This window comes from Salvelinus alpinus, chromosome 21 (genome assembly GCF_045679555.1).
Source record: "Salvelinus alpinus chromosome 21, SLU_Salpinus.1, whole genome shotgun sequence".
In the NCBI taxonomy this organism is placed as follows: Eukaryota; Metazoa; Chordata; class Actinopteri; order Salmoniformes; family Salmonidae; genus Salvelinus; species Salvelinus alpinus.
Window position 1 is genome coordinate 12,665,884 of NC_092106.1, and position 11,653 is coordinate 12,677,536.

The 11,653-nt window shown below is 48.3% G+C and overlaps 1 protein-coding gene and 1 pseudogene across 1 annotated transcript; one reads left to right on the top strand and one right to left on the bottom strand.

Annotated features, from left to right (window-relative positions):
* The first annotated feature begins 3,452 nt into the window (after positions 1-3,452).
* On the top strand, positions 3,453-9,417 carry LOC139547848 (TRPM8 channel-associated factor homolog). The gene is made up of 8 exons (XM_071356980.1): positions 3,453-3,572; positions 3,762-4,405; positions 4,668-5,659; positions 5,929-6,023; positions 6,163-6,376; positions 7,348-7,584; positions 8,113-8,450; positions 8,661-9,417. The coding sequence occupies exons 2-8, from the start codon at positions 3,777-3,779 to the stop codon at positions 8,901-8,903; spliced, it is 2,748 nt and encodes a 915-aa protein (XP_071213081.1). The 5' UTR covers positions 3,453-3,572; positions 3,762-3,776; the 3' UTR covers positions 8,904-9,417.
* A 152-nt stretch (positions 9,418-9,569) lies between these two features.
* On the bottom strand, positions 9,570-11,069 carry LOC139547491 (endonuclease domain-containing 1 protein-like; annotated as a pseudogene).
* Positions 11,070-11,653: the final 584 nt, after the last annotated feature.

The following is an 11,653-nucleotide window of genomic DNA, read 5'->3' on the forward strand; positions in this document are numbered from 1 at the left end:
AGGAGCAGAGGATTATGGACTCATGGACATGAGAGGAGATACTAGACGGTAAGGGACCCTGGGCACAGGCTGGGTAATATCGCCGCCCCAAGGAAGAACTGGAGGCAGCGAAAGCTGAGCGGCGGCGATATGAGGTAGCACGGCAGCCCGACAGGCACGAGAGGCAGCCCCTGTGCCCCCCCCCTGTGGGGGGGGGGGGGGCACAGGGGGAAGGGCACACGGGGAGTGTGGCAGAGTCAGGTTGGAGACCTGAGCCCACTCCTCGTGCTTATCGTAAGCAGCGCGTTACTGGTCAGGCACCGTGTTATGCGGTTAAGCGCACTGTGTCGCCAGTACGCGTTCATATCCCGGAGCGCTATAGGCCAGCTCCCCGCAAGTGCCATGCGAAAGTGGGCATCCAGCCAGCGCGTGTTGTGCCGGCTCAGCGTGTCTGGTCTCCGGTACGCCGTTTCGGTCCAGGGTATCCTGCGCCGGCTCTGCGGGCTGTGTCTCCGGGGCGCTGGGAGGGTGCAGTGCTTCCTATGCCTGCGCTCCGCTCGTGCCGGGCGAATGTGTGCATTGAGCCTATGGGAGAGGTGCGAGTGGTATGCACCAGATCTCCAGTGCTCACTCACAGCCCGGTTCAACCTGTGCCTGCACTCTGGAGGGTCCGGGCTAGAGTAGTCATCCAGCCTGGGGGAGTGGTGCCAGAGCTCCAGTGCTCCCCCACAGCCCGGTCCTTTCGGTGCCTCCTCCAAGCACCAGGCCTCCTGTAGGTCTCCCCAGCCTGGTGGGTTCTGTGGCAGCCCCACGCACCAGGCTGTCTCTCCGTCTCCTCCCTCCAGGTTCTCTCTCCAAGCCAGAGCCGCCCGTCTGTCCTGAGCCGCCCGCCTGTCTGTCCTGAGCCGCCCGCCCGTCTGTCCAGAGGCGCCCGTCTGTCCAGAGGCGCCCGTCTGTCCAGAGGCGGCTCAGTTTTTGTTTGCACCTTACAGAACTGTTCGTTTGTCGGTTTGTTGTTTTTGTTCAGTATTCATTCTTTATTAAAATTATTATGAATACGTACCACGCTGCACTTTGGTCCTCTTCTCCTTCCACCAACGACAACCGTTACATTGCCATAAATAAATATTCAGCTTCAAAAGAATATTACATCTGCAATACGTAATTTTTGGGGGGACCTGACAAAATTCACATGGAAATATGTAATTTTCGTTGAAAGCAAGTCTAAGAAGCGGTAGATTTGTTCTATGTGCACTGTCCATGCTTCCTGTTTTTAACTTTTGTTTTTCAGTCTTTTACTTTCAGTTTTGTACACCAGCTTCAAACATCTTAAAATATAATATTTTTGGTTATGGAAAATACATTTCACAGCGGTTTAGAGGGTACACTGACTCTCTACACTATATGTGCTTGTTTTGCTATCAGGAAATGGCGGTTAACTGTTTACTTTGCAAATTGACCAGCAATGGCGAATCAATCAACAATTACTAGCATAGGCCTAATGGTTTTTTGGTATGTCAAAATTTCTTGACATTTATAATTTACTTATGAAGCTTGCATTTGGAATTTGTTGTTCAAATTAATTATTACATAATGAAAATGCGTTGTAGACAAAATAATGAAAAGGGCTGTCTGGTAGCCTCAATAAATAGACAAAAATGTGTAGCTGAACAAGTCATTGCATGTAAAGATTTTTTTTTTTTTACTTGGAAAAAACTTGACACGACTTGACTTTTTATAGGCAAGTCAGTTAAGAACAAATTCTTATTTACAATGACGGCCTACCAAAAGGCAAAAGGCCTCCTGCGGGGCCGGGAGCTGCGATTAAAATAAAACAAATAAAAAATATATAAATATAGGACAAAACACACATGACAAGAGAGACAACACAACACTACATAAAGAGAGACCTAATACAACAACATAGCAAGGCAGCAACACATGACAACACAGCATGGTAGAACCACAACATGACAACAACATGGTAGCAACACAACATGGTAGTAGCACACAACATGGTACAAACATTATTGGGCACAGACAACAGCACAAAGGCCAAGAAGGTAGAGACAACAATACATCACTCAAAGCAGCCACAACTGTCAGTAAGTGTCCATGATTGAGTCTTTGAATGAAGAGATTGAGATAAAAACTGCCCATTGTGAGTGTTTGTTGCAGCTCGTTCCAGTCGCTAACTGCAGCAAACAAAAGACGAGCGACCCATGGATGTGTGTGCTTTGGGGACCTTTAACAGAATGTGACTGGCAGAACGGCTGTTGTATGTGGAGGATGAGGGCTGCAGTAGATATCTCAGATAGGGGAGAGTGAGGCCTAATAGGGTTTTACTTGTAAAGACATTTAATAGAAAGACAATGTGACACACAAATATTAAATGTAGCTGCCAAGGTTTGTTGCATGTTGCAAAAAAAACTGTCCCGAATATACAGGTAGTCTTGGTCATGCTCCTGGCCGTCCAAGACACTGTCAGGAGGAGTAACTGTGCATAGACAATCCCCCTGACACCTCTCTGGAGTGTTAGGAGTGAACTGTTGTGCAAGACATGCTGGCAGACTGCTGAGACAGGTTGGAAATAGGGGAAACACCCTGACACACCGCCCTGGAAGCTGACAGAACACGTTCTCATTTACAACTGCGACCTGGCCAAGATAAAGCAAAGCAGCGCGACACAAATAACAACACAGTTACACATGGAATAAACAAACGTACAGTCAATAACACAATAGGAAAAAAATCTATGTACAGTGTGTGCAAATGAGGTAAGATTAGGGAGGTAAGGCAATGAATAGGCCGTAGTGGCGAAGTAATTACAATTTAGCAATTAAACACTGGAGTGATAGATGTGCAGAGGATGAATGTGCAAGTAGAAAAACTTGGGTGCAAAGGAGCAAAAATAAATAAATAACAATATGGGGATGAGGTAGTTGGATGGGCTATTTACAGATGAGCTATGTACAGGTGCAGTGATCTGTGAGCTGCTCTGACAGCTGATGCTTAAAGTTAGTGAGGGAGATATGAGTAGACAGGGCAGGGCAGGGCAATGCATCAGAGATTAAAAATACATACCGGAAATACAAGAGCCAGACCAGTGCCCCAAAAAGTCTGGTTAATAATACTTTCCTGTGGACATCTTATCTTCACTTCCTATCATCAAAAGGACCAACACCACGGACAACTGGTAAAGTCAGTTTAAATATCATTGTATTCATCATTCTGGTTTCTTTTTTAGGGCGACTTCGTTTCAGTCTGATGTATTAGGCAACCCTTCTGGTAATTGGCTGACTCCACCCAATTGAGCACACTGTATTCCTACAGACTCACTGTTGACAGATGCCTCCCTTTCCCCTGCCCTGCCCTGTCTGCTCAGGTCACAGTGGCCAGTCATTGGCCACACACATGTCCCTCCCTGCTCCTTTTACTTGTTTTGCTGATGTGACGATCTCTTTCTTCCCTTCATTCAGACTGTGCCCCAGGTATGCTCAGTGGAATGTAACACAGCTTGCTGCTCTGCTTGCTCTGAACTCCATTTTTGGCTTGACACTGATCTTCAGCTGTTGGTTATCCTTTGTATCTAGGTAGGTTTTACAGATGCCTTTGTTTGTTCTGAACTATTTATGATGCTTTTGTTGTAGAGATTACCGCAAAGTAAAATTCAGTTTTAAAGAGTTAAATGTGTGTACATGGACTGTCAACCTCCAGTACTTATACTGTTTTAAACATATCTGTCATTTAAAATATTTTTTTTCTCCACCACCAATCGTCAGCCCACAGACTAAGCCATGACCCAAAGCAGCATGACCCGTGAGGAAGCCTACACTGCCCTGATGAGGGGGGTCAAAGAGCTGGACCTCAACGGGCCAAACATACCCAGCGACTTAGTACTGATCGGCGACCAAGCCTTCCCACTGGCCATGAACGCCCGTGGCCAGGTCCTGATGGCTGCCTCATTCTACGGCCGAGGCCGGGTGGTGGTGCTGGGTCACGAGGGTTACCTCACTGCCTTTCCTGCCCTGGTGGAGAATGCGCTGACCTGGCTGACAGGCTCGTCCTGTGACAGCACTACCGTGGGAGTCCACCAGAGCTGTAAGGCCGTGGCCGACAATCTGAGCTACTCCAGCCTCCAACCCAAGGTAGGGGGCTTCTGTGAGGGCCTGGGAGTGTATGTGACGGATGCGTACTGCGTGGGTCCAGAGGTGAAGGAGCTGGTAGAGTTCCTGAAGGCGGGAGGCGGGCTGCTGATGGCTGGCCAGGCTTGTAGCTGGGCCGAGGGACCCAAACAGAACAACCTGCTGGGTTTCCCTGGGAACAAGGTGTCCAGTGTGGCTGGCATCTACTTCTCGGGCCAACTTGGGGAGCAGGGTATTCTCCCTGTGCCTCCACAGATCCCTTCCAGCTGGCTGGCTGTGGCGTAAGTATTGTGCACTTCATGGCAAATTAATATAGAGATACTGTAGTAAAACGGAAATGTAAACATGGTGGTATTTTCTGCCTCATATCACCACCTCCTATAACCAGGTGTAAAAAACAAAACAAGAAAGCAGAGTTTATTTAACTCCAGAAATCACCTGGTTAAAATAAATGTTTAATCAATTGTTTATTTGAGCTATTTTTATGTGTCTTAAGTTCTCTTGTCTAATCATACCTACACTTTCACTCTCTTCTTTCCCTAGGATGAGCAAGGACTTCAAGGATGACCTGGAGTTCCTGCTGGAGGGCGTGACTGAGTTTGATATCCAGGGCGGGACTATTTGCTCAGAGGTGCTGGTACACGGCCCTCTGGCATTCCCCATTGGCACCACACAGGACGGCAGGGCCTTTTTGGCCGGGGCATACTACGGCCAGGGCCGAGTCATCGTGGTCACCCACGAGGGATTCTTGGGCCGAGAGCAGCTGTCCCCCTTCATGCTCAATGCCGTGCGCTGGTTGGACGAGGGTCGTAACGGCTTGGTAGGCGTCCTGCCCCAACTCGGCGCCGCCCACACCCTGCTGAGCAAGTCTGGCCTGCGCTGTGAGAAGAGCGGCTTCAGGAAGGAGCTCAGTGTCTACGTCTGCACCTCCTACAGCGATGCCCAGGCCGACGAAATTCAGGACTTTGTGGCCGAGGGTGGGGGCCTACTGATCGGGGGCCACGCCTGGTACTGGGCACAGGCCAACCCGGGCCACAACACCATGACAGGGTACGCAGGCAACCGCATCCTCAACAAGATGGGCCTCAGCCTGTTGGGGAACACTCTGGATGCAGGCTGCTACAAGGCCCCAGTCCCGGGTCAGACCTGCTCTGAGGGCTTCCACTTCCGCCACCTGCTGCGCCGCTTTGCCGGTCACGTGACCCAGGGCGAGGCGCTGACAGAGCAGGAGGAGGCCGGTCTGAAGAAGCTTGGCGGTGACTGTGCCAATTACCTGCACATGCGGGCGCACGACTGTGCCTCGTACACCTCGGTGCTGGCCATGCTCACTGACGTGCTGAAGGAGACGGGCATCCCCCAGGTGTGCCACAGCTGTCCGGTGATAAGCGCCAAGGACCACCTGCTGCTCAGTGTAGGCGCGCAGGTGTACAAGGTGTGCCAGGACCCAGATGCCCTACTGCCTTACCTGATCAAGGACCAGCCCATGATGCCTGCCTTGTCCAATGCCAGGGTTAGGATCAACTGTAATACAGCAGGTTAGTAGTCTCTCATTCTCTCTTATGGGACATGAGCTCTAAAATGGAGGATCATGGGTCTAATGGAGATGGTTTAGTTTTGGGAACCAATATGAAACACACCAGGAGTAATGGCTTAGCTAAAACGGGTGCGAAAAAATACTTTTCGCAATAGCTACTCTGCTTATATGTAAGTTCATTGGTTAGCGTTGTAATACGTATTTCTAACCTTACTTTCACTATTATATTCTGTTGTGTTTGAATATAACCACTACTGAACATTGTCTTAGGAGGAGAGGAGTGGCTCAGCACCGGTCTGTTCCTTTCCCCTGGGATGAGGACATACATGGCCATGCCACCACAAATCGTCAACCAGGGCTGGAAGGTATCCAATGCGGCTTTTTGTTTTGTCTTATAATTATAAATTCTATTGAATCAAATAATGTTTTATTTGTTTTGAGATCAAGCCCTCAAGAACTTTGTGAATTGATTGATTGATTGACTGATGCCCCTGTTACCATCAGGTCCAGATAGGCTGTCAGACTGACAACATTGGGAATTCGAACGAGCTGAGGCGAGCGCCAGTGGTTCATGAGCGCTTCCCCATAGACTCAGAGATGATGCAGGTGTGGAACCTGTGGGGCGGTCTCCTCTATCTCATCGCCCCTCCTAAGACCCAGGTGGGGGGGGTGGAGGTCATTATTCAGGGGGCTGTGCCGGCCCCCTACTACAAGACTGGTAAGTGGGTGGGAGAGGTGGGAGTCTATGATGCATTTTACACTTTGGTCTTATAATGCATCCAAGTGATCTATTATAAGGGTGTTACAACTATGAGTTGTTATAACTCATGAGTTGTTATGACCACTTATAGCAAGTGTTATAATGCACTATAAGTGTGCCATTATTATATGTGTGTGCCTCATAGAAAGTTTCACAGAGAGGGTTTTTCAATGAGACTAACCTGGATAAATACCAGGTTAATAAAAGATAACACAAAGTACATACACCATAAAGAGAACAAAGTACATTACTCCATCCAGCCCCCTCATTTACTCATTTACAATATATCCGTCTGGGACCCTTTTGACTTCATCCAGGCAGAATATTTCATATCTTTTAACCTCTTTTTGTACCCAATTTCTTGTAAATGAATCAAATCTTTATTCATTTCTCGGAGTTGTATTCATGTATTCTGATCTGCTATTCATGTATTCCTAATACATAATTGAGTTGCTTCCTGCTCGCTGTTGCCATTTAGAATGTACAATGATGAAGGCTGCCACAGATTAAAAGGGGAAATGACACAGCCTTTGTTCTGTATGAAACATCTGTAGAATACAGAGATGAACTAAGCTGGGAACAGCTATGCTCTCAGATAGACTGTGCCATTGCAGCTGTGTTACTAAAACTGAAGCTGAATCCCTGCTGTTATGAGAATGGATTTGCAATGTGCTACTCATCATTGTGGTAGGAAATCACACTGTCCCAAAGATTTGTCTGGTAATAGTCATCATGAAGGCCATTTAATGTATGTTGTTCACCTATGCTAGGCTTATCTGTTACCACTAATTGGCATACCAAGCTGAGATGATATTGATTGACTGATCATGAAGACACACACAGCCCGGTCATAACACGTCATTAAAATGATAAATTCTGTCAAATTATCCAGGATTTTTCTCCAACCCTTGCCTCTCTCCTGTCTCTAGGGGTGACCACACCTGCAGACTGGGCAGTTCTGCGGACCGCCCCTTCCCCCTGGGCAGAGATGGAGTTTGAGAACATCATCCTGACCGTCCACTCTGACGTGGTCCGAGGTGTGGATCGGCCTGACCTGGTGGCAGCGCTCTGGGATGACATCATGAGGGGAATAGCTGACCTGGCTGCCGTCCCCGCAAAGTTCCCACGCAAGGAGCGCTTTGTGGCCGACGTCCAGATTTCCCACGGTTAGCGTCTGTTCCTCTTATTTCATAGCATGGACAAACAGTCATGACTGGAATTGACTATGGTAGGGAAACAGGGATTGTGTAATAACTGGATATGAACAGGAAAAAGAGAGATTATCTGAAAAGACATTGACCCCCAAAAAATGTATATGTATTTTGAGTCAGGTAGGACAGTACCTATACAGTTTCTAAGTGAGTAAGTTGTTGTGCTGTAGAAAATGTGTTGTACGCAAGTAACCTACACTCTTAGGAAAAAAAAGTGTTCTTCGGCTGTCCCCATAGGAGAACCCCTTTTGGTTCCAGGTAGAACCCTTTTTGCTTCCATGGAGAACCCTTTTTGCTTCCATGTAGAACCCTTTCCACAGAGCTACGTGGAACCAAAAAGTTTTCTCCCATGGGGACAGACACAGAACCCGTTTGGAACCCTTTTTTAAAAGAGTGTAAGCAGTGGGCTGCACAACCTCTGCCCTGTCAGTATCCAGACATTGATCAGACCATCTCCTTCCTCTCTCCCTTCCCCCCCTACAGGCTTCATGCATGCAGGCTACCCTATCATGATACAATCCTCCTCCGCCCCAAACCTGGTGAACCCTGTGGCAGCCCGCAGCTCGGGCCTGTGGGGAGCCATCCACGAGCTTGGTCACAACCAGCAGAGAGGAGTCTGGGAGTTCCCCTCGCACACCACTGAGTGCACGTGTAACCTGTGGTCCGTGTACGTGCACGAGGAGGTGTTGGGGGTGAATCGGGATCGGGCCCACCCCAACATGGCGCTGGCCAACCGACAGAGCCGTGCCGAGGGGTACGCTAAAGGGGGCAGGAATCTGGCCAGCTGGGACATGTGGGTGGCACTGGAGACCTACATGCAGGTGACATGAGATTGTAGTGACGTATACTGTATAGTACGCCCTGCTGCAGAGTATGTTGTGTACAAACCCTACAATTAGTGCTTGTGAAAAGGCATGTGTAGATAGACAGGAAAGCATAGATGCAACAGTAAAACATCTACAAAGAAATATACTTCATCTAGGGTTGAGTTTGTGTAAACAGTTTCTCTTCGTTGTCCTCCTTCCCACCAGCTCCAGGACCAGTTTGGCTGGGACGCCTTCAAGAAGGTGTTTGCTGCCTACCACACCATGCAGAACGTACCCAAAGACAACCAGGGAAAGATGAACCTGTATGCTGAGACCTTCTCCCTGGCGGTCGAGAGGAACCTGGCTCCTTTCTTCAAGGCCTGGGGCTGGCCCATTGAGCCCGCTACAGAGGAAAAGCTCTCTAACATGCCGGTGTGGAGCGACCACCCTATGGCCCAGTATGGCTGACCTATAGGGGAGGTCACCCCCTTATATTGGGGGTCAGAGGTCACAGGTCAGGGATTGCTGGTGAAGGGTAGGTACTGTTTGGTGACGGGTTAAGGTAAAGGAGTGGTGACTAGGAGATTGCTGGCCTGGTGTAGAAATGCTACTGCAAGAATCATGGTTGCGTCTGTTGTGCAAAGAAATAATGAATTATAACGGTTTTTGAGGTTGTTAGGGGCCTGGCTGAGGAGATTGGGTCTATTCTTGGCTATAAATGCAATTGTATATTCTAGTGCACTTCAGAAGAGTCCGCGCAAGTGCCTTATTCATCATAAGTCGGATGTTTTACAGGGTCTATTTCATTCCAAATGTAGTTATGTGCCCAATAAAGCACCTTATTCTGAAGTCGTATATGTTTTTGATACTGTAAACAAAGCTATAGAAATGTACCTCTTGTTATTTCATTTGTATTATTATATTATTCTCACTTATTCCTAGAAAGCACATATAAAGAATAATAAATATGTATCTCTCAAAACATAGTTCTTTATTCATTCACTGTAGTTCATAATTACATTTTCACAGTAGGGTGCACAGGACTGGGCTGAAGGACTGGTACTGGTATGTGAAGTGAAGTTTTAGCTCACTTTGCCACTGTCAAATCATGAATAGAAACGCATGAGTGGGATACTACTTCTCGGTCACTGCTGGGCAGTTGTTGTGAAACAAGTCCCCTGTTGGTGCTTCAGAGTACTGCTGCAGGAAACCGTTCAGCTCCAGCAGTGAGTGCTGGTCCGCTCAGTTCTGCTCAGCGTTGAGGGTGGTGGCGCCGCCGCTATGGACATGCTTACCGTTGTTGTCCACACAGCAGTAGGCGTTCCAAATGTACTCGGGGATGTTGACGCATCGGACGTTGTTCTTGACAATCCAGTTGTCTGTGGAGGGGATGGCGCCCACCAGCACGCAGGCCTTGGCACACTGGGCCTTGAACAGGTCGGTGAGCTTGGACTCGTGGCAGGCCCAGGCGTTCTGGTTGAGCTTGGGGTTCTGGGGCACCACGTTGGTCAGGGTGAAGGTGGCGTTACGACTGGGGGGAAAAGGAAGTGGGTGACCGTGTGAGATTAAGAAGAGAGAAAAGGGAGAGATATATTGTAGGTTTAAGCAATTTGTCATGAGATTAATTACTAAGTGTTACAAAGTAGCAATGGCATATTGAGTCCCACTTGGAGTCAACTTTGAGGCAACGTTGAGGCAACGTTGTGTGTTTGTTGGGTTGCATTAATACCGGTACTTTACCTTGTACTTAACTTTCAGCTCAATAGTCTACCATCATTACTGTAGTCCACAGTGAACTAAGAAACAATTCTAACAATCCTAACAGCATTGGAATTGGAATTGCATGATATCTGTTCAAAGCAGAGCTGGTATTGTGGAGTAAGACTACCTGCATGGTGTCCATTGGGGTTGAGATGGCCGCGGTCGAAGCCAGAGTGGGTGTAGTCCTCGTTGAGTGTCTGTCTCTCACCCAGGTAAACCCCAGGGTGATCTTTCCCCAGCCAGTACCCATCCTGCATCTCTGCACCCCACGAGCTGGGAGGGAAAATAAACTGCTGTTACAACCCAAAGTTTTAGATCAATTCAAACAGAAAATATCATTTGTCTTTCAAATGTTTTTAGGCATCTCAGTTTATTTCAATGTTTTTTCCCAAAATGTATTTAGGCAACAATCTGCCTCCATATAGTACAACACAGGACACAACAAATATGATGATCTAGAGCCTTTTTGAATTTGTGTCACCAACATAGAGTTATTGATGTGAATTGTTGAGGAGACCGTCTTATGGCATGTCTGTTTCTAGCCACAGACACATCTGCCCTGTTCTCATGACCCACCTGTGGCTCCACAAACCAGCGTTTCTCCCTGCCTCCTCCGTTGCTGGGCTGGAAGCGGTAGGCTGAATACACAGCAATGCGGTGGTTGGTGTTGTACAGCATGGCAAAGTGGTACCTGTTGTGGAAGCGCTGGCACAGGTCGGGCAGAACCGGGGGTGTCAGCGCCCCAGCCTAGTACCTTCCCTGGTAAAAATACTCCACACACTCTGGGATGTCCTCGAAGTTGACCATCACATCCCCCTTAACAAGGGACAGGGTTCCAGCCAGGAATACAGACAGGGCTATTGGGATCGGCATCATTGGATGGGACGTTCCTACTTCCTAGTTGATTGCTTTCTCCTCATGTTCTCTGGTCACGACTAGCTGTGTCTGCCCACTCACCTGTCCTGCACCAAGCTATGCCTCTGAAGCAGAGCCCAATGGTTGAACCCGTATAGCCTGTTTAACCAGCAGGTCACAGTGTCTGGGTAGATCCAAATGTACATGGTTCTCTCAGGTGGTGTGTACATTAGATAGACCAGCTGTTCTGCTTTTGATGAAACCAAGATTGAACTCTTTGGCCTGAATGCCAAGCGTCACGTCTGGAGGAAACCTGGCACCATCCCTACGGTGAAGCATGGTGGTGGCAGCGTCATGCTGTGGGGATGTTTTACAGTGGCAGAGACTGGAAGAATAGTCACGATCGAGGCAAATATGAACGGAGCAAAGTACAAAGAGATCCTTGATGAAAACCTGCTCCAAAGCACTCAGGACCTCAGACTGTTGGAAGGTTCACCTTCCAACAGGACAACAACCCTAAGCACACAGCCAAGACAACACAGGAGTGGCTTCGGGACAAGTCTCTGAATGTCCTTGAGTGGCCCAGCCAGAGCCCGGACTTG

Bases quoted from the DNA above. Each gene is read 5' to 3' on its own strand.
- LOC139547848 (XM_071356980.1), top strand. From the start codon at position 3,777: ATGACCCAAAGCAGCATGACCCGTGAGGAAGCCTACACTGCCCTGATG. The intron at 5,660-5,928 runs GTTAGTAGTCTC...ACATTGTCTTAG, and splicing joins GATCAACTGTAATACAGCAG to GAGGAGAGGAGTGGCTCAGC. The intron at 7,585-8,112 runs GTTAGCGTCTGT...CCCCCCCTACAG, and splicing joins CGACGTCCAGATTTCCCACG to GCTTCATGCATGCAGGCTAC.